The sequence below is a fragment of the Ochlerotatus camptorhynchus genome, unplaced genomic scaffold (genome assembly GCF_037179485.1).
Source record: "Ochlerotatus camptorhynchus isolate MF236.1 unplaced genomic scaffold, CSIRO-AGI_Acam_v1.1 ptg000434l, whole genome shotgun sequence".
NCBI classification, from domain to species: Eukaryota; Metazoa; Arthropoda; class Insecta; order Diptera; family Culicidae; genus Ochlerotatus; species Ochlerotatus camptorhynchus.
The window spans coordinates 7,743,818-7,767,037 of record NW_027040920.1 but is presented as its reverse complement, the minus strand read 5'-3'; the positions used below and the strand labels follow the sequence as shown (position 1 = coordinate 7,767,037).

General features: G+C 40.1%; 1 protein-coding gene across 1 annotated transcript; it reads left to right on the top strand.

Annotated features, from left to right (window-relative positions):
* Positions 1 to 13,554: 13,554 nt before the first annotated feature.
* LOC135711577 (uncharacterized) lies at positions 13,555 to 14,422 on the top strand. The gene is made up of 2 exons (XM_065234452.1): positions 13,555 to 13,873; positions 13,941 to 14,422. Exons 1-2 carry the CDS (start codon positions 13,555 to 13,557, stop codon positions 14,405 to 14,407), a joined length of 786 nt encoding a protein of 261 aa, XP_065090524.1. The 3' UTR covers positions 14,408 to 14,422.
* The last annotated feature ends 8,798 nt before the right edge of the window (positions 14,423 to 23,220 follow it).

Here is a 23,220-nt window from a genome sequence, read left to right as displayed (position 1 = left end):
TTTCCTTTCGAAAATGGGAAGAATCTATTCAGAGGTGCCAATAAACACTTCCAGAGGACCTTGGAGGAAACAACCGGGAAAAGTTGAAAGCAATTTCCAGAGGAACTCTGCGAAAACTTCCCTTCGATATTGGAAGACAGTTCCAAAAGAAGCCAGCAGTAGGACGAAATTTCTAGATGGGTTTGCTTTGGATAATGAGTTTGCTAACGGATTATTTTGTGTGGACACTGTCATAAAGACATTTTAGTAATTTGTGTAGCATATACACAAAACTACATTGTTCATCACGATGGTGATGATGGATTTTTAGTTTTTTTTTTTTATTTTATAGTAGTAATAGTAAAACTTTGAGTCGTCTACAATGGTTTGACCCTCACGTGCGGAATACAGGTTTAAATGGCTGGAAGTCGTTTCCTTGGATATAGTCCTGGCACTGCGGAAGCTAATACAACGTGTAAATGGAAGTATTACTTGGACTCTTGATAACTGGTTACACCTGTGAATGTTTTTGGATGATGCCTAAAGCATATTTAACAGAGAATTTATATCTGTAATTGTAACCAGCTCGATTTTGATTGCAAACCTGTCTAAAATGTTTATATTTAATTATCTTGAAGATAACTCGGCCAGGTCAAACCTTTGTAGGGGTAAGAGGTGGGACCAAGCATGGGAAAAATCGTTCCATTTTGCAATTACTGCTCACTCACATGCATACAACATCAGAAAAGAACAGCAGATTGTGCGAGCCGCACTGATTTCGTTCGTATTCGCATTGCTTCTATTTTCTTCGATGAACGCAGAATTGAGCAAAACAGACAGCTGAGCGTAACATGAATGATTCTGAGTGTAGTAGTGTGGATGATTCCTCTCTTATTATTTTTTCCATGCTGGGCCTTTTACGATTGCATTCTGCTGAGTGAGCTGAATGAGAATTTTGCAGAAAGAATCACTTTTTATTTTCTAGCTTTAAACATACCGTGACACATTTAAATAGCAATTAATATCGAGAAAACTGTTATACTGTTATACATCACCGTGGGACCATCACCACCGTCATTTAACTGAGGTCTCCATCGATTTATAGCGACTGTAACATGGTCACGACGCATGGTAGTCTAGTCGCATAGGAGTATTGAGCGAAAACCCAAAACTTAATATCGTCAAAACAATATAATTCAAAAGCCAAAAATAAAGCACATCGCTGATTTTGTGAAAGAATGTTTTTACACATTCCACACATTTACACAACCTACATTTTCAAGGAAAAGTAATCAAAAGGGAACATTCTAAACCTGATTAAAATACATGAAAAATAAGCGAAAACACCACAACGCATGAATTTATCTGGAATCCAACAAACTGCAAAAGGTCGATGGTACACCCAACCGGTGGATGTAAAATTCGCTTACAATTATGTGGGATTCATCATCAGAGGATGTAAGTGGCGACCGCATGAACCGAGGATGCGATATACCTAGCTGCGGTCCAATGCAAGAAAATTGGAGACCGAAAAATGTAGAGTGTATTAGTGAGGCAAATTAGCTATGTCGAAAAAAATTGGAAACAGATTGCCAACTGGACTCGAACCACGAACGTTGCGATTATCAGACCTGTGTTTTCTCCACTGCATCTGATTATGGATAGCCTTAAAGCAAACATGAAGCGCTCATTTTCTCGCATATTCGGCTTCGACTTCTGAATAAGGATAGCCTAAAAGCAAACAAGAAGCGTTCCTTTCCTCTCACACTCGACTTCGTATGCTTTTTCTGCTGGAGAAATTCGCGGCAAGGGTGTGCGTCGTTCTACCATGTTACACATAAAAATCAAGGCAAATGCTTGCTTGTGTAGGTGAAAGCACAGACAGAACACGAAATAAAAAAGGCAAAAAACCATTACATCGCCTGTAAGGTCAACTTCTAACATTCGCTGCGATGTTCATGAACAGAGGATGATAGGAAATGGAACTAACATTCATTGTAATAGATTTTTGGTTTGCGTGTAACAAACCATCAGGACAAAGAACGTAAACATTGAGGCGAAATAGCTTCTGTGAACGCAGTCGGGCGAAATACCCTAGGGCGATACAAGATGCTATGAATCAAAGGGGCGCACGAGGAACATGGACTGTTTTGGTTCCTGTACCCTATTGATTCTCTTCGAGCGAGAAAATCAGGAGATATCAAGAGCGAGGAAAAGGGTATATGTGTGTTCATTGTGAATTCAATCTGTATGTCAGTTTCTTGTATTTATGCAATATTGTCTTGTTTTGAATGTAAACATAATTAAATATGTAAGGCAAATGAAAGGCCACTCCCAAACCAACGGTCCAATTAAATATTATACCTGATGCGCTATCCCGAGCTGTCGAAGAATTAGATGTCGAATCAGAGGATGACTGGTATACGGGATTACTGAAGAAAGTTCAGGCTTCCCCTGATGAATACTAAGACTTTAAAATTGAATTGGGGAAATTGTACAAATTTGAGCTTGAGCTTGAGCTTGAGCTTGATTGACCGCCCACGGTTGCTACTCTGTTATTGCCAGATCAGCTGTAATTACACAGAGAACCAATAGACGATGCTTGGGACTAGCAATCATCCTCAATGTGTAAAAACTGGTGGTCTTAAATTAGGCAATACCAGCGCCGGCCGCGCCCGAACACAGGTCAAGAAAGGAATGGGAAGGATTGTGTTGACATGACACTCGCTTTGATGGAAGCCGAGAACACCTCTGCACTTCCACGAGGAATCACTGGGATGTTGGATAAGAGGGTTGGGTTTGCAGCAGGGTTCGTTTTGGTAAACGATAAGCTGAATTGATGTCTTAACAATCATATAACGCGAAGGAGCTTGGGACTAAACCCACGGTCTTCTGCTCAGTAAGCAAAAACGTTTGCCACTAGGCAGACGAGCACCTTTTTAATCACCGAGTTGCTGTTATTACCATGTAGTCATATTAACAATTAAAACGATTGAAGAATCTTGAATGTGGATGGGCCTGAGATTAGACTCATGATGTTCTGCTCAGTAGGCAAAAACGGTTGCTCTAAGGCCACCGAGCCCCTCATATCACATAATACCGTTGCTCAAATGTTTGTATCCATTCAAACCCAGAACCAACGACAACAACGAGTTTCGCAAAATACACGATACACAAGCGATTTTACCATAAATCTCTTTGATATGTAAGGACCTGGGACCGCGTTTTTCTGCTCAGTAAGCAGGCCACTGTAACCGACGATCTTTCAAATCCGAAAACTAAAAACTACGAAAAAGTACTTAGGCCTTCATTAAGTTCCACTTTCACGCGACGTACAATGTTTCAATTAGCTCTTTACGTATTGTTCAGGCTAGGCCCTTTTCAAAAGTTACGCGAGAAATACTCACAATCGTCGCCTACCTCGCAAAACTGGTTTCAAACGACAACAAAGGCATAAGCAACGATGGATTGTTGAACTTTGCTGGCTCCGGTGGTGTAGTGCACAGAAAAAAAAAATGTAATATCGATCAACGTAATTCAAGCTGATGTATGAAATAATGATGTAATTGTAATTTGGTAATTTATCAGCACACACCCTAGTCGACCACTGTAAACCAAAGGGGAAATTGTACAAATTTGTACCGACGAAAACAGAAGTTTTCGATTATCGGTACGAGTGGAAACTCTGCGTGCCGGAAAATCTCCGAAAGGAAATTCTTCAGAAAGAGCACAATAGCGGTTTCCACATACGCTATGAAAAGCTGTTAGAAAAGGTGCGACAGCGGTATTTCTGGCCGAATTTGGCTACGTCGGTAAACAAATACGTTCATTGCTGTCAAAATGTAAAGAATTTAAGCCTTCAAACGTGTCACAACACCCCGAGATGGGAAAACAACGTTAAGTTTTCAACTGATTAAAATCACCACATTTAGATGTTTAAAAGCTGAACAAAGTTTAACGTGATCCATATACAGAAATTATTCAATGTAAGGCAGAATTAAAATCGATTGAACAACACTTGTTAAGCATCAAATTGCTACCTGGATAGATAGAGAACACAAATGAGGTGAAAAGACATAACCGGTAGGGTGCATTTCTTGAAGGTCCATCCATTAAATACGTCACGCTAAAAGGAGGCTACAAATCTGAAACCAGCATAAGGTGCAGGGAAATATATTGCGAGGGAGGAGATAAGTCAACGATGGGTCTGTGTGAACACTGCTTAGATCAGACGCAATGGGCTAAATTTTCAATAGCGACCAACAATATCCATTAGTACCGTCTCAATGACGCGTTCATCGAGATAACATTAATAAATAGCAGATTTTTAGCGATGGGCCCAATCTTCGATCCATAGGCCAACATTAGAGCCATTTCCCCTAAATAAGTAGTTTATTTTATATTAAAATATTCTTGTTCAGATATGGGAATTGTCGCGTTTGTCATTGACGCACGACAAGATACATTAAAAAATGGTCATCCTGGAAAATTCTCGTCAAACAACAATTTCTTGTCGCACGACAAGATCACCACGACAAAATCAAGAATCCATCCAGTCACGACTAACTATTCTAGTCACTCATACTGTTCCTTGAGAAATAATGTTAATTTCCTTCAATATTGGTATTTCCTATTTCAAAAAAGTGGGAAATACTGCCAAAAACCCTTCAGTATGCATAATTTGGGAATCGGGATGACGTCTAGAGACCAAAAATCGATATCCAGCGCCATCTTGAAATATACGATGGCGGCTTCCAATGTCAGAACAAGTGGGAAATACTGCCAAATACACGTCAATATGTATATTTTTGGAATCGGGATGACGTCTAGAGACCAAAAATAGATATACAGCGCCATCTTTAAATCCAAGATGGTGGCTTCGAATTTCAGAGAAGGTGGGAAATGCTGCAAAAAAAAAACTCTTCAATATGTATATTTTCGGAATCGGGATGACGCCTAGAGACCAAACATATATATCCAGCGCCATCTTGAAATCCAAGATGGTGGCTTCCAATTTCAGAATAAGTGGGAAATACTGCCAAATAACCTTCAATATGTATATTTTCGGAACCAGGATGACGCCTGAAACCCGGAAATGTTGTTCAGCGCCATGTTGAAAGCAAAGATGGTGGCTGCTGATTTAAGAATAAGTGGGAAATACTGCCAAATAACCTTCAATATGTATATTTTCGGAACCAGGATGACGTCTAAAACCCGGAAATGTTGTGCAGCGCCATGTTGAAATCAAAGATGGTGGCTGCTGATTTAAGAAAAAGTGAGAAATACTACTAAATACCCTTCAATATGGGTATTTTCGGAATCGGGATGACGTCTAGAGACCAAAATCGATGTTCAACGCCATTGTTTAATCCAACATGGTGGCTCTCAGATTCTGAAAAACTGTCATATACTCTACAATATGGGTATTTACGGAACGGGTATGACGTGTACATTCCGAAAATATATGTCGGACACTATTTTGTAATCCAATATGGCGGCTCTCAGATTCAGAAAAACTATCAAATTTGGGTATTTTCGGAACAAGTACTAAGCGTACATCCCAAAACATCGAGGTCTGACGCCAGTTTTGAATCCAATATGGCGCCCGTTGTTTTCTGAAAAGCTGTCAAATTCTACGATGTGGATATTTTCGGTACATGACGCGTGTAGATGCCGAAAATCGATGTCCGAACACCATTTTTGAAATCCAAGATGGCGGCTCTCAGATTCGGAAAAACTGCCAAATACCCTTCATCAATACCCAAATCAAATCTCGAACAAGTACTACCATTTATGTCCGACGCCATTTTGTAATGCAATATGGCGACCATTGACTTTAGAAAAACTGTCAAATACCCAATAATATAGATTTTTTTGAGACGACATGTAGCTGCCGAATATCAATTTCCGACACCGTTTTGAAATCCAGGATGGCGACTTCCGGTTTCAGTAAAAGATATAAATACAGTCAAATATGAGTATTTTTGGAAAAAGACTGACGTCTAGAGAATTACATCTAGAAATAGAAAATGAGTGACCTGAAATCCAAAATGGCAGCTACCGTTCGCAATTTTGGAATCTAAGATGGCATTCCTGTTTAAAAAAAAAAACTGTCAAATACCCTTCAATAGACGGAAAATTTCAATCTGCATTCCAATTTTCGGCATCTGCACGTCGTCTTTGAGCCGAAAATATCCATACTGTAAAGTATTTCAAGCTGAGCTTTGCATTAAGTCCTAAGTATCATTGACAGATTCTCTTCATCGGCTTTCTCTTTGTATCCCCATGGCCATGTAAATACATTCCCAGGTACTTTCAGCACACAGATCGATAAAAGAAGCTTTTATCTAGCATCTAATATGACAAACATAACACAAACCGGTTTTGTGCTCAAGTTATTATCGAAAGAGAAAGTCGACGAAGAGAATCGATCAATGTTACTTAGGACCTAATGCAATGTTCAGCTTGATTTTACAGTTTTTCCCACTTTTTCCGAAATCGGCAACCGCCATCTTTGATTTCAAGATGGCGCTGGGCATCGATTTTCGGTCTCTGGACATCATCACGATTCCGAAAATATACATATTGAAGGGTATTTGGCAGTATTTCCCACTTTTTCTGAAATAGGAAATACCAATATTGAAGGAAATTAACATTATTTCCGGCATTTTTTTAAATTTGACCATATTGATGGGTATTTGGCAATATTTCCCACTTTTTCTGAAACCGGAAGCCACCATCTTGGATTTCAAAATGGTGTCGGACATCGATTTACGGGTTTTAGAAGTCATCCCTATTCCAAAAATACCCATATTTAAGGGTATTTGGTAGTTTTTTTCCACCTTTTCTGATATCAGAAGCCCCATCTCTGATTTCAAGATGGCCAAAAATCAATGTCCAGCGCCATCTTGAAACCAAATATGGCGCTGAATATCGATTTTTGGTCTGTAGACGTCATCCCGATTCAGAAAATATACATATTGAAGTGTATTTGGCAGTATTTCCCACTTTTTCTGAAACCGGAAGCTGTCATCTTGGATTTCAAGATGGCACTGGATATCGATTTTTGGTTTCTAGAGGTCATCCCGATTACAAAAAAAAATCATATTGATGGGTATTTGGCAGTATTTACAACTTTTTCTGAAACCGGAAACCGCCATCTTGGATTTTAAAATGGCGTCGGAAATCGATTTTCGGGTTTTAGACGTCATCCCGATTCCGGAAATACCCATATTGAAGGGTATTTGATAGTATTAACCACTTTTTCTGAAATCGGCAGCCGCCATCTTTGATTTCCAGATGGCGCTGGACATCGATTTTCGGTCTCTAGACGTCATCCCGCAATTTACGTATTTGGCAGTATTTACCACTTTTTCTAAAACCGGACGCTGCCATATTTGATTCCAAACATCGATTATCGGCAGCTTCCAGTTGTGTCCGTTCCAAAAATACCCATCACTGCAAACAGGAAGTTCAGCGCCAAGATTCAGGCTACTTCGAGTCAGAGGTGAAATCACGTCTAAACAACACAATTCTAGTAATTTCTATCTTGTTAGAAATCGCAAGCAAAGCGGCATTATTTCAAATGTGTCTCCTTATTTTTCAGCTTTATATAAAATATTGCAAGTTTATTATTTCATAAATAGTACATACAATATTTTTATGTTCTGCATTTCACTATATATTTTATACACATTAAGTTCCATACACATTATATATTGCATGATTATAACATTATGTTTATGGCGTAGTATGTGTTCTGGATGCGACCTCGAGAATTCCATGGATCTCGGGTGAAGCGTACCGTGATGGGGGAGTATGACCGTTCAAACCAAGACGACCTCAAATTATAAACAGCTTCCGTGGACGCCGTTTTATTTGTATAGCTTTGATGCGTATGCAACCACTCGACGAACACTTGAAGAAATATTATTATTTAAAAATTTATTTTCAGCTCTTCAATGATGAAACATGTTTTGAGTTCGTTGATGACGGAACATCTTTGGATTTATAACGTAATGATTAGTTTTTCTCAGCCTTCATTTATAACGTAATGATTAGTTTCACTCAGCCTTAAGTTTTTCACAGCCTTCAGTTAGATCCATTGTTTTAAATAAGATAAGTTTATTTTCAGATCGTTGAATATTTGAATATATGACATCATTAGATTTACATAATAATAATACATTTTTTTCAGTTTTCATTTATGCGGGATGTATGGATTTTAATTATTTAAGTTTGCTTTCAGCTCTTCGATGATGAAACACCTCTAGGATCATATTATAATATTTCATTTATATTATTGAATTTTGCATTTATATTATAAATATTCACTTTTTCAGCTTAGAGATAAACTAGCCTGCAGAAGTTAAAGTAAAGTTAATGTAAAGTTAAAGTAAAGTTAAAGTAAAATTAAAGTTATGTTAAAGTAAAGTTAAAGTTAAGTTAAAATTAAGTTAAAGCTAAGTTAAAGTTTGGTTAAAGTTAAGTTAAAGTTAAGTTAAAGTTTAGTTAAAGTTAAGTTAAAGTTAAGTTTAAGTTAAGTTAAAGTTAAGTTAAAGTTAAGTTAAAGTTAAGTTAAAGTTAAGTTAAAGTTAAGTTGAAGTTACGTTAAAGTTAAGTTAAAGTTAAGTTAAAGTTAAGTTAAAGTTATGTTAAAGTTAAGTTAAAGTTAAGTTAAAGTTAAGTTAACGTTAAGTTAACATTCAAAGTGTTTTTTTTTTTTTTTTTTTTTTTTTTTTATGTTACTTCATACGCGAAGTTAACGATTTTCAGAGTTGGTTGGAAATGCTAACATGAAGCTTTAGTGTGATGATTTATTAGCTAGAGAATGATCTTTAGAAGAGTGTAGGTGGATAGTTCCGTTAGAGTACGGCAGTATGAAAATTGAATAGAAGTTGAAAATGAGCGAAGGGCCATTAAAGCGACAGTTTACAAGATAGACGCACATTTTTGCCTAGCCCGTACGATGTACGCGGGGACTTGAAGTATGTCTCCAAGTCCACAGGCAAAAATGTGCGTCCCTCTTGTTGCTCATAAACTGACTGCGGCTGTGGAATAGTTCTAGCGACGTTTTCATCACTACCTAAAGCCCCACGTCGCGAGAGCATTTCCAGTCGATGGTGTGTTATAATGCAGTTCTTCTTTACCCAACTATTGTGTTGCTCCTCTCGTCATGACCAACGTGATCATCTCAGAGAGAAAGCAGTAGGGTGGTTGTTGCGTGCTGTACCATCATCAGCATTGTTGACGGCTACTCCCGCCTTGAGTTGTTACATTCAAAGTGTTTTTTTTTTTTTATGTTACTTCATACGCGAAGTTAACGTTAAGTTAAAGTTAAGTTAAAGTTAAGTTAAAGTTAAGTTAAAGATAAGTTTAAGTTAAGTTAAGTTAAAGTTAAGTTGAAGTTAAGTTAAATTTAAGTTAAAGTTAAGTTAAAGTTAAGTTGAAGTAATGTTAAAGTTAAGTTAAAATAAAGTTAAAGTTCAATTAAATATCATTTTATATTCTGTTTATACTCACGAGTGCGTGTGTGTGCGTGTGTATGCGTGCGTTTTTGTGTTTGTGTACCTATTATAAATCACTACAGAAAAAGTTAAGTTAAAGTTAAGTTAAAGTTTAGTTAAAGTTAAGTTAAAGTTAAGTTAAAGTTAAGATAAAGTTAAGTTAAAGTTAAGTTAAAGTTAAGTTAAAGTTAAGTTAAAGTTAAGTTAAAGTTAAGTTAAAGTTAAGTTAAAGTTAAGTTAAAGTTAAGTTAAAGTTAAGTTAAAGTTAAGTTAAAGTTAAGTTAAAGTTAAGTTAAAGTTAAGATTGAAGTTAAGATTGAAGTTAAGTTAAAGTTAAGTTAAAATTAAGTTAAGTTAAGTCAAAGTTAAGTTAAAGTTAAGTTAAAGTTTAGTTAAAGTTAAGTTAAAGTTAAGTTGAAGTTATGTTACAGTTAAGTTAAAATAAAGTTAAAGTTCAAATAAATATCATTTTATATTCTGTTTATACTCACGAGTGCGTGTGTATGCGTGCGTTTTTGTGTTTGTGTACCTATTATAAATCACTACAATCAGCATTAGTTTACCAAAAACTATCCCTGCTGCTGCAAACCTTTCCCCACATCCAACATCCCAGTGATTTCTCGTGGAAGCGCAGAGGATTTCTCGGTTTCCTTCACAGCGAGTATCACGTCAACACATTCCTTCCCATTCCCTATTGGACCTGCATTTGGACACGGCCAGCGCTGGTATTCCTAAAAATTAGATCTTCAGTTTTTACACATTGAGGATGAATGTTAGTCCCAAACATCATCTGTTGGTTCTCTGTGTAATTGCAGCTGATCTGGTAATAACAGAGTAGCAACCGTGGGCGGTCAATAATGCTAATTCTAATGCTAATGCTTGTTAGAAATCGCAAGCAAAGCGACATGCATTTACTAGAAAACGACCAGCGGCAGTTTTGTTACGACAGAATGGAAGAATGACATGACAGACTTTTTTCGTCAATAACCATGTCGACAGCTTCCGTCATCTTGTCGTCCGACGTACGTGAAACAACTAAGTCGTTCTGGAAAAAGTCACGCAACAGATGTTTCGTGACCAAATGAGAGAAAGACAAGAATAGACTAGGGGCATCCCACTCTAAACTTTGTATTTCTCGCGTTCTACACAGAAAGTTCTTGGTAATATCTAACATACCTACAAATACTTAAAAATACTTAAGAAATATTTAGCGTTAGTTTATTACCACCTAGGTTACCACCGTTGCTAAACAAATTTAATTTGTTTGTTTATCTAATATCGTCTAGCATTTTTCAGTGAATTTTTTTAAAGTACCCATCCTTTACAAGAAATTCATTCTTTATAATGCATTACATGAAGTGACGGAATGTTATCCCTATTATGGCTTCTATTTAGAGAACAAATTGAATTATGCCACGCTACAAACACTCAAACATTTCACGTTATGGCCTAACTCTGTCTAGCTAATAGTCGTGGGAATCTTCCATCCGTTCCTCATTGATCTGAATTCCATCATTGTGTAATCGGTGAAAATAAGGCTATTGACAGTGTGACACTAACTGAAGTAATTTAGGCTGATCGGAGTTGAATTAGAATTTGTGGAGGCTTTCCCGAGAATCACATCTCATAGCTTCCCGCCGAATGGGTTAATCTTAAAGTGGAGAATAATTTCTACTATTTGGAACCTTCGACGCTCTTATTATAAGCCATCGATTTTCAACCTGGAGTTCGCGAACCCCCACTGAACGAAAAGCACATAAGAAGGAATTAGGCGATGTAGACAGTTCCCCTCTTTGATAATGTTGGAATGGTTTAATTACGCGTTTTTGAGATCAGTGAGCATGCTCCACGGGCTGAAAATGCTGCTGTAAACTTTCAGAAAAGGTTGTGGAATGTTAAAATATTAATTTGGACTGTTTGGATTCAATTTATACAATTTAGCTATAGATTTATGTTTGCAAAATACAAACAAGCTAATAAAGTGTTCTTTTTATTGTGAGAATTGCATAAATTATTATTTCACAATATTAAAGTGCGTATCCCCCCCCCCCCCCTCGACAAACTTGGCAGACTTCTGCTTCATTGAGTCATCTGGTTGCCTACATAGAACATAAAGGTAACGAAGCGAGTGTTTTGCAATTCTCCATCATCATCCGAAGCCTAAAAGCACGAAATCTATGTAGAGTTAAAAAAATCATTGACTCCTAGTAGCATAGAAGGATCTTAACTTTTTCGCCAGTACGGTGTAATCCAGTAATGTATGCTCCTCAAATAGTGGAACTATGGGGAGGTCCACCATCCCAACGAATAGTTCCTGCTGTAGCAACTGTAAATGGTACGCTAATGGTACGTACAGTCCATTAAATATTCTGCCTGGTTAGTTGAAAAATTGTTTACTTTGTTACACTATTTCATAGATGAAATTAAAATACTTACTAATTAATTAACACGATTACACATATAATTTAAATTAAAACAGGATAAATTACTATCAATTCCACTAAATTCGAGACGAAAAGTCATAAATCGTCCAAGTTAAAACAACAAACAATTATACTAGCAACCGGTCACTACGATGAAAATTATCCAGGATTGAAAATACTTAAAAATACTTAAGAATACTTATGATAGATTTAAAAATATTCAATTGATATTAGAACTAAAGTTTAGAGTGGGATGCCCCTAGAGAATAGAAAATGTTTCGTCGAGAGACGGCCCAGTAGATCAGTCTTTCAAGCAGAAGTATGTTGCATCGTGCTTGTCAGATGAGTGCTGACTTTTTGTTGTTGTCGTTGTTACATAGTTTATCGTCATGAGGTTGACAATTCCCAATCCTGTTCTTGTTCAAAATTTCAGATTTATTTTTCTCAGCTCTAGTCCACTGCGACATTGGCCCTTATTCCAGCTCTATCTAGAAATAAAGTGTACAAAAAGAGCAGTTCTTCAAAAAAATTCATTTTCAACGCTAAGCTTCTTCTTTAGGCATTTACCGAAGACAACATATCAAGAAGACTGGCAACTTTGCCTTAATTCAAGCGACAAACACAGTAGCGCTGCGCTCAAGTGAAGGTGGAAGCAACGAATAGAAAAATGAGCAAATACACAAACCTTTATTCTGAGGATGGAACCTTTGCTATCCAATTCGTTCGGAGCATTTGCCTTTGAGCGACAGATGACGCGATTCTGCCTGTCTCATACCGGACGTATGAGAAAATAGAAGAGTTGCCAGTTTTCTTGATATGTTGTCTTTGCTTTTACGCTTCTATAACAAACGTTTTGCCGCCTCTCAACTTTAAGTGTTCTAGATGCACTTCCACAGTTATTAATTGAGAACTTTTAGGCCAACTAATGCATATAATCTATGTCCAGTGAAGTCAAGAAAATGTACAACCCGAAAGGATCCCTGGACGGAACTGGGAATCGAACTGACCGCCTCCCGGCTTGCTAGTATCGTGTCTTTACTGACTAGGCTATCTGAGGATATGCAAAAAAATATATAAAACAAACAACGCATGAAAAAAAAAATCATGATTTCAAAGAGGTCATCCTTTTTTTCCGCTGAAATCTAACTCTTCACGCTCTTCTTAGTTCCTCGAAGCACACCTAGATTAGCCCGGCTTTAGAATCAAATAGGAATAATGTATGCAGAGATAAGGCGATTGTGGGCCCCAAACCACGCTGGTCATAAAATTCATAAATGTTTGCTTAACTCGTATCTTATTTGCGAAAACCACCTTCAGCCTGCAGTAGTTTCGGAAAAATTACCTTGAATATGTTTAGGCTTTTGGCGAAAATCTCTTATCAATGAAACATGACGCACTTACGGCCTGTTCGCAACTAGCGTAACGCTCTAATGCGGAGAGGGTGGGGAGTTTCAGTAGCGTAATTTTCACTGTATCATCTGCAGGAAAAGGGAGGATGTTATCGCTGAAATTTGTTATGCGTAACGTAATTCGTCAACAGACCTTTCAGCAGTTTAATTTATGCCACTTAGTTAAAAATGTTCGCCATAAGCAAACTACTATAAAAGCCCTAGCAAAGTACAGATCATCTTAAAATATTCGTGGAAATGGCCTTCCAAGTGTTACTTTTCGCTGCGTTGCTCTCGCTCTCGGTAGCTCAACTGGAAGTTCCAGGTACGCTAGTGAGTCGATCTATAAGTCCATTTGCATTTACCTCGATGTGCGACGGTGTCAACGTGTATTCCTCGTGCAGTGATTGCAACAACGTATTGACGTGCTTGGGTTCTGCTAGTGATGAGAAAAACTGCATGGTAGTTTCGCCGAGCACTCCCTTCTGCGTGAACGGTGCCTGCTCTACGAAGTCAGATATCCCAAAAGAATGTTCTTCACCTTCGCTGACCTGCACTGGTGTTGGATTTTACCCAGGTGAGTTACGCAAATGACGATTTTTCTATTTAAGTAGATCTCATACTTCTTCTTCTTACCTCATCAGATCCCAACAATTGTCAAATCTACCACTACTGCGAAGGAATCGATCAGGCTTCGTCTGTGCACGAGTGCCCCCCGAATTACGTTTACAATGCTGTAACCCATCTGTGTAAGCAGAAAATTAACGCCACGGATTGCGTTACGGTCCAGTGTGATCAGAATAAAATTTTCTCCAACTATGGCACTAGCAAGCAGTACTTTGCATACTGTCGGTTCACAGCGGATGTTGTGACGAGCATCAGCATGCTGCAGTGTGCGCCCTATTCCAACTTCGACGGCTCGACTTGCGTTTTCACATGCCCAAAGGCGGGTAATTTCCAGCACTCGGATGCCAGCAAGTACTATCAGTGCTACTTATCGGGAGCAAAGTTTGTCTATCTGGTGCAAACTTGTACCGCCGGTACGAACTTCGATCAGGAACAACAGGTCTGCCTTACGGCACCCACGACGACTACTACACCGGCTCCATAGAAATGTGTGCATTCACAGTATGTTAAGTAGTTCGAGCATATAAAATTTTAGCAAAAAAATCAGTGAGTTATGGTTTATCCGAAAAATCCATTCAGCATGTTAACTTCTGTGTTTAATCTTCAGAAGCTTCCACAGTATGGGTTAAATTTTTGCAACACGTCTCCAATGACTATCATTTGTTTGGTGTCCGTTTTTTATAGGCAGGATGGCCAACGAACTCATTTTTCGGGAGGTCATGCAGTTAAAATTATTGTTTCCTAGGTCCCTGGAAATTTAACCAAATTCACATTTCTAAAGTCCCTGGGAACTAGTTTATCTTCCCAAGAATTCCTATATTTGTTCTAAAAGTGACCACACAGCCGAGGAATTTTTCGATTTCCTTACGGAAATGGGAAGAACCTATCCAGAGGTGCCAGAAGACACTTCCGGAGGAAGCTAGCAGCAGCTTCCGGGAACTTAGAAGCAAACAGCCGGGGAAAGTTGAAAGCAATTTCCAGAGGAACTCTGTGAAAACTTCCCGTAGATAGTTCGATTTCGATAGGAGACTTCGAGACGAGCTGTTTATCCTCTCTGCCTCCTTCGGTTGCTGATTTTTTTTCTCTTGTAGTGCTGTGCCTTCCGGATTCCAACCCTTTTTTGTTCTGTGTTCGGATTCCGCCTCTGATTTTACGGCAACGACTTTTAGCGCAAAACAAAGTTCAAGAATGGTCAGTAAAGGTACAGCTACAAATCAAGACCCTGCTGGAGGTGGCTGGGTTAGATTCCCGGTCCGGTCTAGGAATTTTTCGGGTTGGAAAATTTCTCGACATCCCTGGGCATAGAAGTATGATTGGACTTGCCACACAATTATACCAATGCAAAAATGGTACAGACATCGAAAGCTCTCAATTAATAATTGCGGAAGTGCATCTAGAACACTAAGTTGAGAGCGCGCAATAAGCTAATACGAGATAAGCAATGAGCGTGAAAAGCGAAAACAGAATAAGAAGAAAGTACAAGAATAGGAATTTTGGTGAAAATACATTAGAATTTAGAATTTGTAATTAGTTTTTAAATTGTATGTTTGCAAACAAGTACATTACAGTTTCAAGTGACACAGATTGTACTTCTGATTGAATTTGTGAGCAGTACACTGAAACCTCCATTTACGAAGTCTTTTTTTACGTAGTATTAAATTTACGTCCCTCTTTTTACGAAGTAAATCCCAAATAACGAGTTTTTTTTTGTGATTTTGGGAAACTGGGATATACTGTGAAATACCCCATTTTTGGAATCAGAGTGATGTGCAGGGACCAGAAATCGATATCTGACGCCATTTTGAAATCCAAGATGGTGGCTTCCGGTTACAGAAAAATTGAGAAATACCACCACCACGATACCCATATTGTAGGTTATTTAACATTATTTTTATGACTTTGTTATTTAACATTATTTTTCTGTTTTTATGTAACCGCCATCTTGGATTTAGATAACGTTGGACGAACGTTGGAAGGTGGTGAAAGAGAACAAGCTGTGCCCCAGATGCCTCGTTTCGCACACTCGCTGGCCTTGTGAAGGTGAAGTTTGCGGCGTCAACGGTTGCGAAAAGCGCCATCATCAACTTCAACATTATGAGCCTACCTCAGGACAATCCGCGATTACCGCCAACGCTACTGTCACCATCCATCGTCAGCCTGTTTCGTCGACGTTGTTCAAGATACTTCCGGTGACGTTATACGGGAAGAATGGTTCCGTTGATACCTATGCATTTCTGGACGATGGATCATCGGTCACCCTAGTAGAAAAGGCAATAGCAGATGAACTTGGAGCCGATGGTAAAATGCAATCCAGTGGACTAGCGGTATCAACAAAAAGATTGCCACTACACAACTGGTAACGCTGGGAATATCAGAACCCGGTGATAAAAATAAATTTGATGTGTCGGAAGTCTACACCGTCGAGAACTTGGGGCTACCAGAGCAATCGTTGGATTTTGCTAGCATGCTAAAGCAGTACAAGCATTTTCGAAACTTGCCAGTCAAGAGTTTCCAGAGGGGCGTTCCTGGTTTGCTGATTGGGTTAAACAACGCTCACCTCCTGACCGCGTCCAAAGTTCGAGAAGGAGAGGAACAAGAACCAATCGCTTCAAAAACTCGTATCGGATGGGTAGTCTGCGGTAGTCTGCGAGGAGGAGCTCATCAATTGCAACACCGGCAGATGCACATGTGCGTGGAACCAGCGGAGCCACGGGTTTCCGTGGCCCCGATTTTGAAAGGAAGTGAAGATCAACGAGCTCGTCGAATCCTCGAAGAGACGACGGTAAGAACAACTAGCGGGAAGTACGAGACTGGACTCTTGTGGAAACAAGTCTACATCGAATTTCCGAATAGCAGGCCGATGGCTGAACGTCGTCTGAAATGTCTCGAGAAGCGTCTTGAGAAGGATCCGAAACTCTACGACAGCGTACGGCTCCAAATAGCGGATTACCAGGCAAAAGGTTACATCCATGCGGTAACGGAAGAAGAAATTACAAAATTCGACCCACACCGCAATTGGTACCTTCCCCTTGGAGTGGTTCTGAACCCTAATAAACCGGGAAAGGTGAGGGTAATATGGGACGCAGCGGCTAAGGTAGACGGAATCTCTTTAAACACGATGTTGTTGAAAATGTTGAAAAAGAAGTTCGCAGTCTTCTTCCTCCTGCGAGCGTGGTTTTTTTTCCGTCAACTCTTCGATGGCCCAGAATTTATCAATGGCTTAGTCCAACAGATCTACCATCGCTAAGTGACAACTGACCTTTGACAAGTTACCAGTACATTCCGATTCTCCCGCAGCTACCCATCCAAATACCGTGTTGACAAACACTGGCAATGTGTTTTCGAGTTTACGTATTTGTATCCGGCCACCGTCTAGAAGATGGAAGTCGTAGAAGAACTGTGAACCGAGGATTATATCAATAGGACCAGAGAGGAAAAATTCAGGATCAGCTAGCTGCATCTCTGGTGGGGGTTTCCAATTCGCCAGTGGGAGAGATGTAGAAGGCTGGTCGTCGGTGACCTGCGCCATACCCAAGAATTCCATCGGCATAGAATATTCCCGTGTGCGAGAACTGATGACCGTCGAGACTTCGTGAGCGATTTGCCGTCGTGATCGTCCGATTCCACTTATCTCGACTTTCTTGTCGCTTCGTGGTAGCTTCAGTAACTGACAGAGACGTTCAGTCATTAGATTAGCCTGTGATCCAGACAAGAGTGCTCTTGCCAAGTGAGTTCTTCCCCATCTATCCTTGACCTTTACTACAGCCGTGAGTAAGAATATGTGTAAAGTGACAGCTCCCGTTACCACGTTAGAAGAAATAGCTGCGGCCAGGCTTGAACCACCATCATCAGAGTATGACGCACTGTCAATGGTCGTAGGAGCAGCAGTAAACACAGCTGAATCTGTTGTAGCAGTTGATGAAGAACCCGAACCAGGGAAACCGGGATGTAGCAGGGTGTGGTGCTTTTTTGAACAAGTCCTACATCGAAATTTCGATGGACAATCTCGAGCCAAGTGGTTCCGCCCTAAACAGTTGCTGCAAAGTCGTTTAGAGTTGGTGAACTGCAATCGTTCATCAACTGAGAGCTTGCTGGATGATGGACATTGATAAATGGAATGTTGTTCACTGCAAACCATACAGATGTGAATCGAATTTTCAGTCGCAGAATTGACAAACATCTTTCCTAGCCGAAATTTGGATACACTCGATGAGGAAGGCATGTTTAGAGTTGATGATCCTTGATCCACCGAGACTGCTTCTAATACACGTGTCTGCTTCTTGAGAAAACCTATTAAGACCGGGAAAGACGGTTCTTCGATGTTTGATGCGTGCTCCTCCCAGTGCTTTTGCGTACCATCGTTCAGTTTCGAAATCATCAGGTGTGTTAACATCGCTCCCCATCCACTTGTCGTCTCTCCTAACTGATCCATAATCTTTGTGTTCCGCTCAAAACAGTCAATCAACTCGTGAATTCCAATCGCTGATTCCTTACGCATCTTGGGGTACTCGAACAACGCGTTCATATGCCTTTTCTTCAGCAGGTAGTTATTTGAGAAACGTGCAACCAAACTATTCCAAGCCACCCGGTAGTTCGCATCACTCATTGGAAATGAGTCTACTAGCTTAAGAGCATCACCCTTTAAAGAAGCTCGGAGGTAATGGAACTTCTGTATATTACTCAACTCAGGAGAAGAGTCTATCAAAGCAGTAAAGGTGTCATGGAACGCTAGCTATTTTTCGAAATGCCCGTCAAATTCTGGAAGATTAATTTGCGGCAGTCGCACATACGTGTGCACATTAAAGGGTGATACGGTCAAAATTTGGTCAAGGGAAAACGCGTGTAAATCGGTGAAATCGTTTATTTAAAAAATCAAATTAAATTTCTTTTTCAAGTTCAATTAGTATAAAATTCAGGAAAAATATTCAGTTAGGCTTCCGCTTTTCCAAATCCGAATTGCCGGGCCTTACGCTTGACCCCTGCCATCAGATTTTGTACAGCCACCTTGTCCACCTTCTTCGCCGCAGAAAGCCAGTTTGCCTTGAACTGCTGCTCGCCCTTAGCAGTTTTTTTGGTCTTCTTTAGGTTCCGCTTGACAATAGCCCAGTATTTCTCAATTGGGCGGAGCTCTGGCGTGTTGGGAGGGTTCTTGTCCTTGGGAACCACCTGCACGTTGTTGGCGGCGTACCACTCATTGGCTTTTTTACCGTAATGGCAAGATGCCAAATCCGGCCAAAACAGTACGGAACAACCGTGTTTCTTCAGGAAAGGCAGCAGACGTTTATTCAAACACTCTTTCACGTAAATTTCTTGGTTGACAGTCCCGGAAGCTATGAAAATGCTGCTTTTCAAGCCACAGGTACAGATGGCTTGCCAAACCAGATATTTCTTTGCGAACTTTGACAGTTTCATGTGCTTGAAAACATCTGCTACCTTTCCCCTTCCTTTTGCCGTATAAAACTCCTGCCCCGGAAGCTGCTTGTAGTCGGCTTTGACTTAGGTTTCGTCGTCCATTACCACGCAGTCAAACTTCGTCAGCATCGTCGTGTACAGCCTCCGGGATCGCGCTTTGGCCGTCTTTTTTTTGTTTATCATCGCGATTTGGAGTCACTACCTTCTTGTAAGTCGATAGTCCGGCTCGTTTTTTGGCTCGATGCACGGTTGTAGACGATACACCCAGCTTATTTGCGGCATCTCGGAGAGAGAAGTTAGGGTTTCGCTTGAAACTACCGGCAACTCTCTTTGTCGTCTCAGCGGCTTCCGGTTTTCGATTTCCCCCCGATCCAGACTTCCTGGCTGTCGACAAACGTTCCCCAAACACTTTAATTACATTTGTAACGGTTGATTTGGCAACTTTTAGCGATTTTGCCAACTTTGCGTGCGAGTAGCTCGGATTTTCGCGATGCGCGAGCAAAATTTTGATACGCTGCTCTTCTTGCTTGGACGGCATTTTGACAACTGAAGAGTGAATTCCAACATCAAAATAGGAGCAACATTCTACACACACACACCTTCAAAATGAGGGGTGTTCAGGTTTTTTAAATGCAAAATTGAAAGAAATGCGTCAAGTTGATATTGACCAAATTTTGACCGTATCACCCTTTACTCGTATCGGCTCCTGTTGCAGCAAGAGGAGGATTTTGCGTATTCTGCGATACTTCACGTGGTAATTTGCCAACTAGCCCCGCCCTTACCTCGAAGTATTTATCCTCAAATTCAGCTCTAACTTGATGGTGATTTTTTAGGTTGTCTTCATGCTCTTCCGCACCTTCAATTTCCGATTGAATCTCTTCGAATTCGTCCCACTTTGCCTCGAGCTTCTCCAAGCGAAACTTAATTTGAAATTCATCAGGTGTATCTGTGTCTTGCAGGAACTTCTCCATGCGATGCAAGAAATCGACGATACCGTCGCGTACGTGGATCTTCGGCTTCATCTTTTTCCCCATGATCGTCACTGTCCAAGCGAATCGATGAACGTTGTCGAAGCCCAAGAATAGAATATCTCTGCAAAGGCACCAAGCGGAGCACCCCTTTCAACTCAAATTTAGTGATTTGGACAGGTACTCACCTGGTGAGCCTGTCTAATGGGCCTCGTATGATATCGTATGATCCTGGTCACGGCACCAGGCCTTGAGTTTTCAATTTCTACTGGCTGCTTAAGGAATCTTCGATGGCGTTCGTCCAATAACCAATCCAGTTAGCGAAGAGCAATGGCGTAGACAATTAATGCAGTAAAGGCGAAATCAATTGTAGTCTGGAAAGCTTTCAGTATGGCGATGACCTTTTTGTCCCCGCATTAAATGGAGATGCTAACGCAACGTGGTTTTCTCGGAACACTATCCTGGTCACGGCACCAATGTTGTGACCTCACCTGGCGCGTTCCGACAGAGATTTTCTTTCCGTGCAATTTCGTAGACGTTTAGCAATCTCTACTGGTAGACCGTAGCGATGACGACGACGACGACGACCATTAGCAGTACCAACGATGGTAAGTATCACACTTCATTTTTTACGATAGCAAGGACACAGGTAAGTTCTTCCGGACACAGGTTTTAGGTAAGATAATTGTTCACTTTTACACAGAATATACACACATTTATTTCTCTACTTAAGATCTACAATTTATTTTTATACACTACGTTACATTTCCTTTATTAATTGAATTGATCGATCCGTTTGCTATGGAAGTTGAACTTGAAGTGAAGCATAATTTTACTCTCATTACAGTTATTCTAGACACTCACCAACATAAAGCATGAACACACTGTAACATAAAAACAACGACTCACATCTCGTATTCGAACTTATTCTAACAGTCGACATTAGAGCTATTAGTTTTGTTTTGGTTCTCTTGTACCTGTTTTCTCTATCTGTCAACAGAGAGGATAATCATTACCAGATTTAGAACACGAATTCGAAACCTTACCATAATCCAATGTTATGCTCCAAACGATGCTGCCGAGCTACTGGACAATGAGAATGTTTACAGTTAACTGAATGCCGTCGAGGATATAGTCCCAAAAGGTGACATCAAGATCTACACTGGCTACTTCAATGCAAATATCGGCTCCGACACCACGTACTATGAGCGTTTCACGGGACGCCCTGGTCTCGGAGAAATGAGTGAAAACGGTGACCTGTTTGCAGAATGTTGTGACACACTAGTACACAAAGTAACGTGGATTTTCCGTGATGGACATATCGAATGGCAAATCGACCACATCTGTATCAGCCTTCGCATTGCACGGATCCAGTGGAGGGAGGAAAGGCTCGGACGGCGATTCAACACACGCCGACTGAATTCAAGCTGTCAAAAGATCGTTCTTTGAATAACTTGTCATCCGAGCTGCGGATGTTCCCGAAGGTGACAGCGTAGAAGAACAGTGGACGGTCATCAAGAATGCCTTTATCGAGACAAGTGAGAAGAGTGGATCACAGTGGTATTCGGCTCTAGAGAAGGAAGTCAAACGCTCTAGCAGGCGGAACAAGCGAGCATGCGTAGACTCCCTGGCAAACGATGGGGAGAAAGCCGCACGGGGTATCGGAACATGAATATTATCCAACTTGCATGAACCTCGGATCTTTCTTCATCAACAGTTAGTCAATAGGGTTAACTGTGAATTTTAGCTCCAATTTTGGACAATTTTTGCGTCAAATTAAAAATGTGTTCGTTCTCCTATTCCAAGATATGGTCACCCGGATTGCTACCATTATAAAAAGTCTGCAAATATTATCATCATGCGGACATGCATGTTCAAAATATCAAATTCCCCATTACTTAATCAGCCTTCCTTTCCTTTCCCCCTAGAGGTGTGTTGAACTATGTTACAATTAACAGAGAATAAATAATAAGGATTTTGTTAAAAATGTATCGCTTAGTTTTCATTTGAATTTATTCTCTCTGTAGATGTACAGCAGTACAACAGCAAACACTATATGTATACATTTAATATGAAGACTGTTATAAACAACAACGCAACTCAGAAGTTTCTTCGAGAACTCCGCATTGGTTTTGGGAACATTCTAATTTTCCCACTTCTTGCTGAAATCTTTGTGCACCGCTTCAATTGTTTGTTCGGAAAACCTTGCCAAACCGTTTTGTTTGCTGTGGCAGAATCTTGCCACGTGCTGCTGGATCGCATTTAATTTAGGAGTAGCCGGTAGCTGAGCCGATTTCCCTGATTTGTAAAACTCACTGATGCATTTCTCGTAGTTCTTTTGTAGATTTGCACCGAAACAGGCATAAATAACGAAACAGTGTTTCGAGGTTGAGTCACCCGTATCCAACAAGGCTCGCTTCGTCAGCAGACTACGGTAATGCCTCCCAGTAAACCCGACCTGCGCATGGCGTGTTGCGCTTGACGCTATGGTCCAAGCCTGTGCAAGATCGGAATCGTGCTCTGCAATCGCATTGTATATCGCATTAACCATACCCAGAACGTGCAAGGATACGTTGAACTACTGCTCATTGCACCCGCTATCATGTTAATGATCTTGAGATCACTTAGAACGAAAAATCAAAATGAAGAACTGTTTCAAGTATATAAGTCTACCCAATTATATACCTATGACAACGATATCGAGTAATCCAAGCTCCAACTTTGACCATATTTTGGCAACGTTCTCATAATTTTCCTGATCATCTTCTACTAATGCGAGAATGAAGCAGCGTTTGACTACAGAATCCTTATGAACCGACTGTTCCAAACCTTCCAGTTTATCCTCAAATGTTGAGGATACACTTCAGCGACCCTTGACCACCATCAATTCCTACTAGCATTCGTGCATCCGGTATAT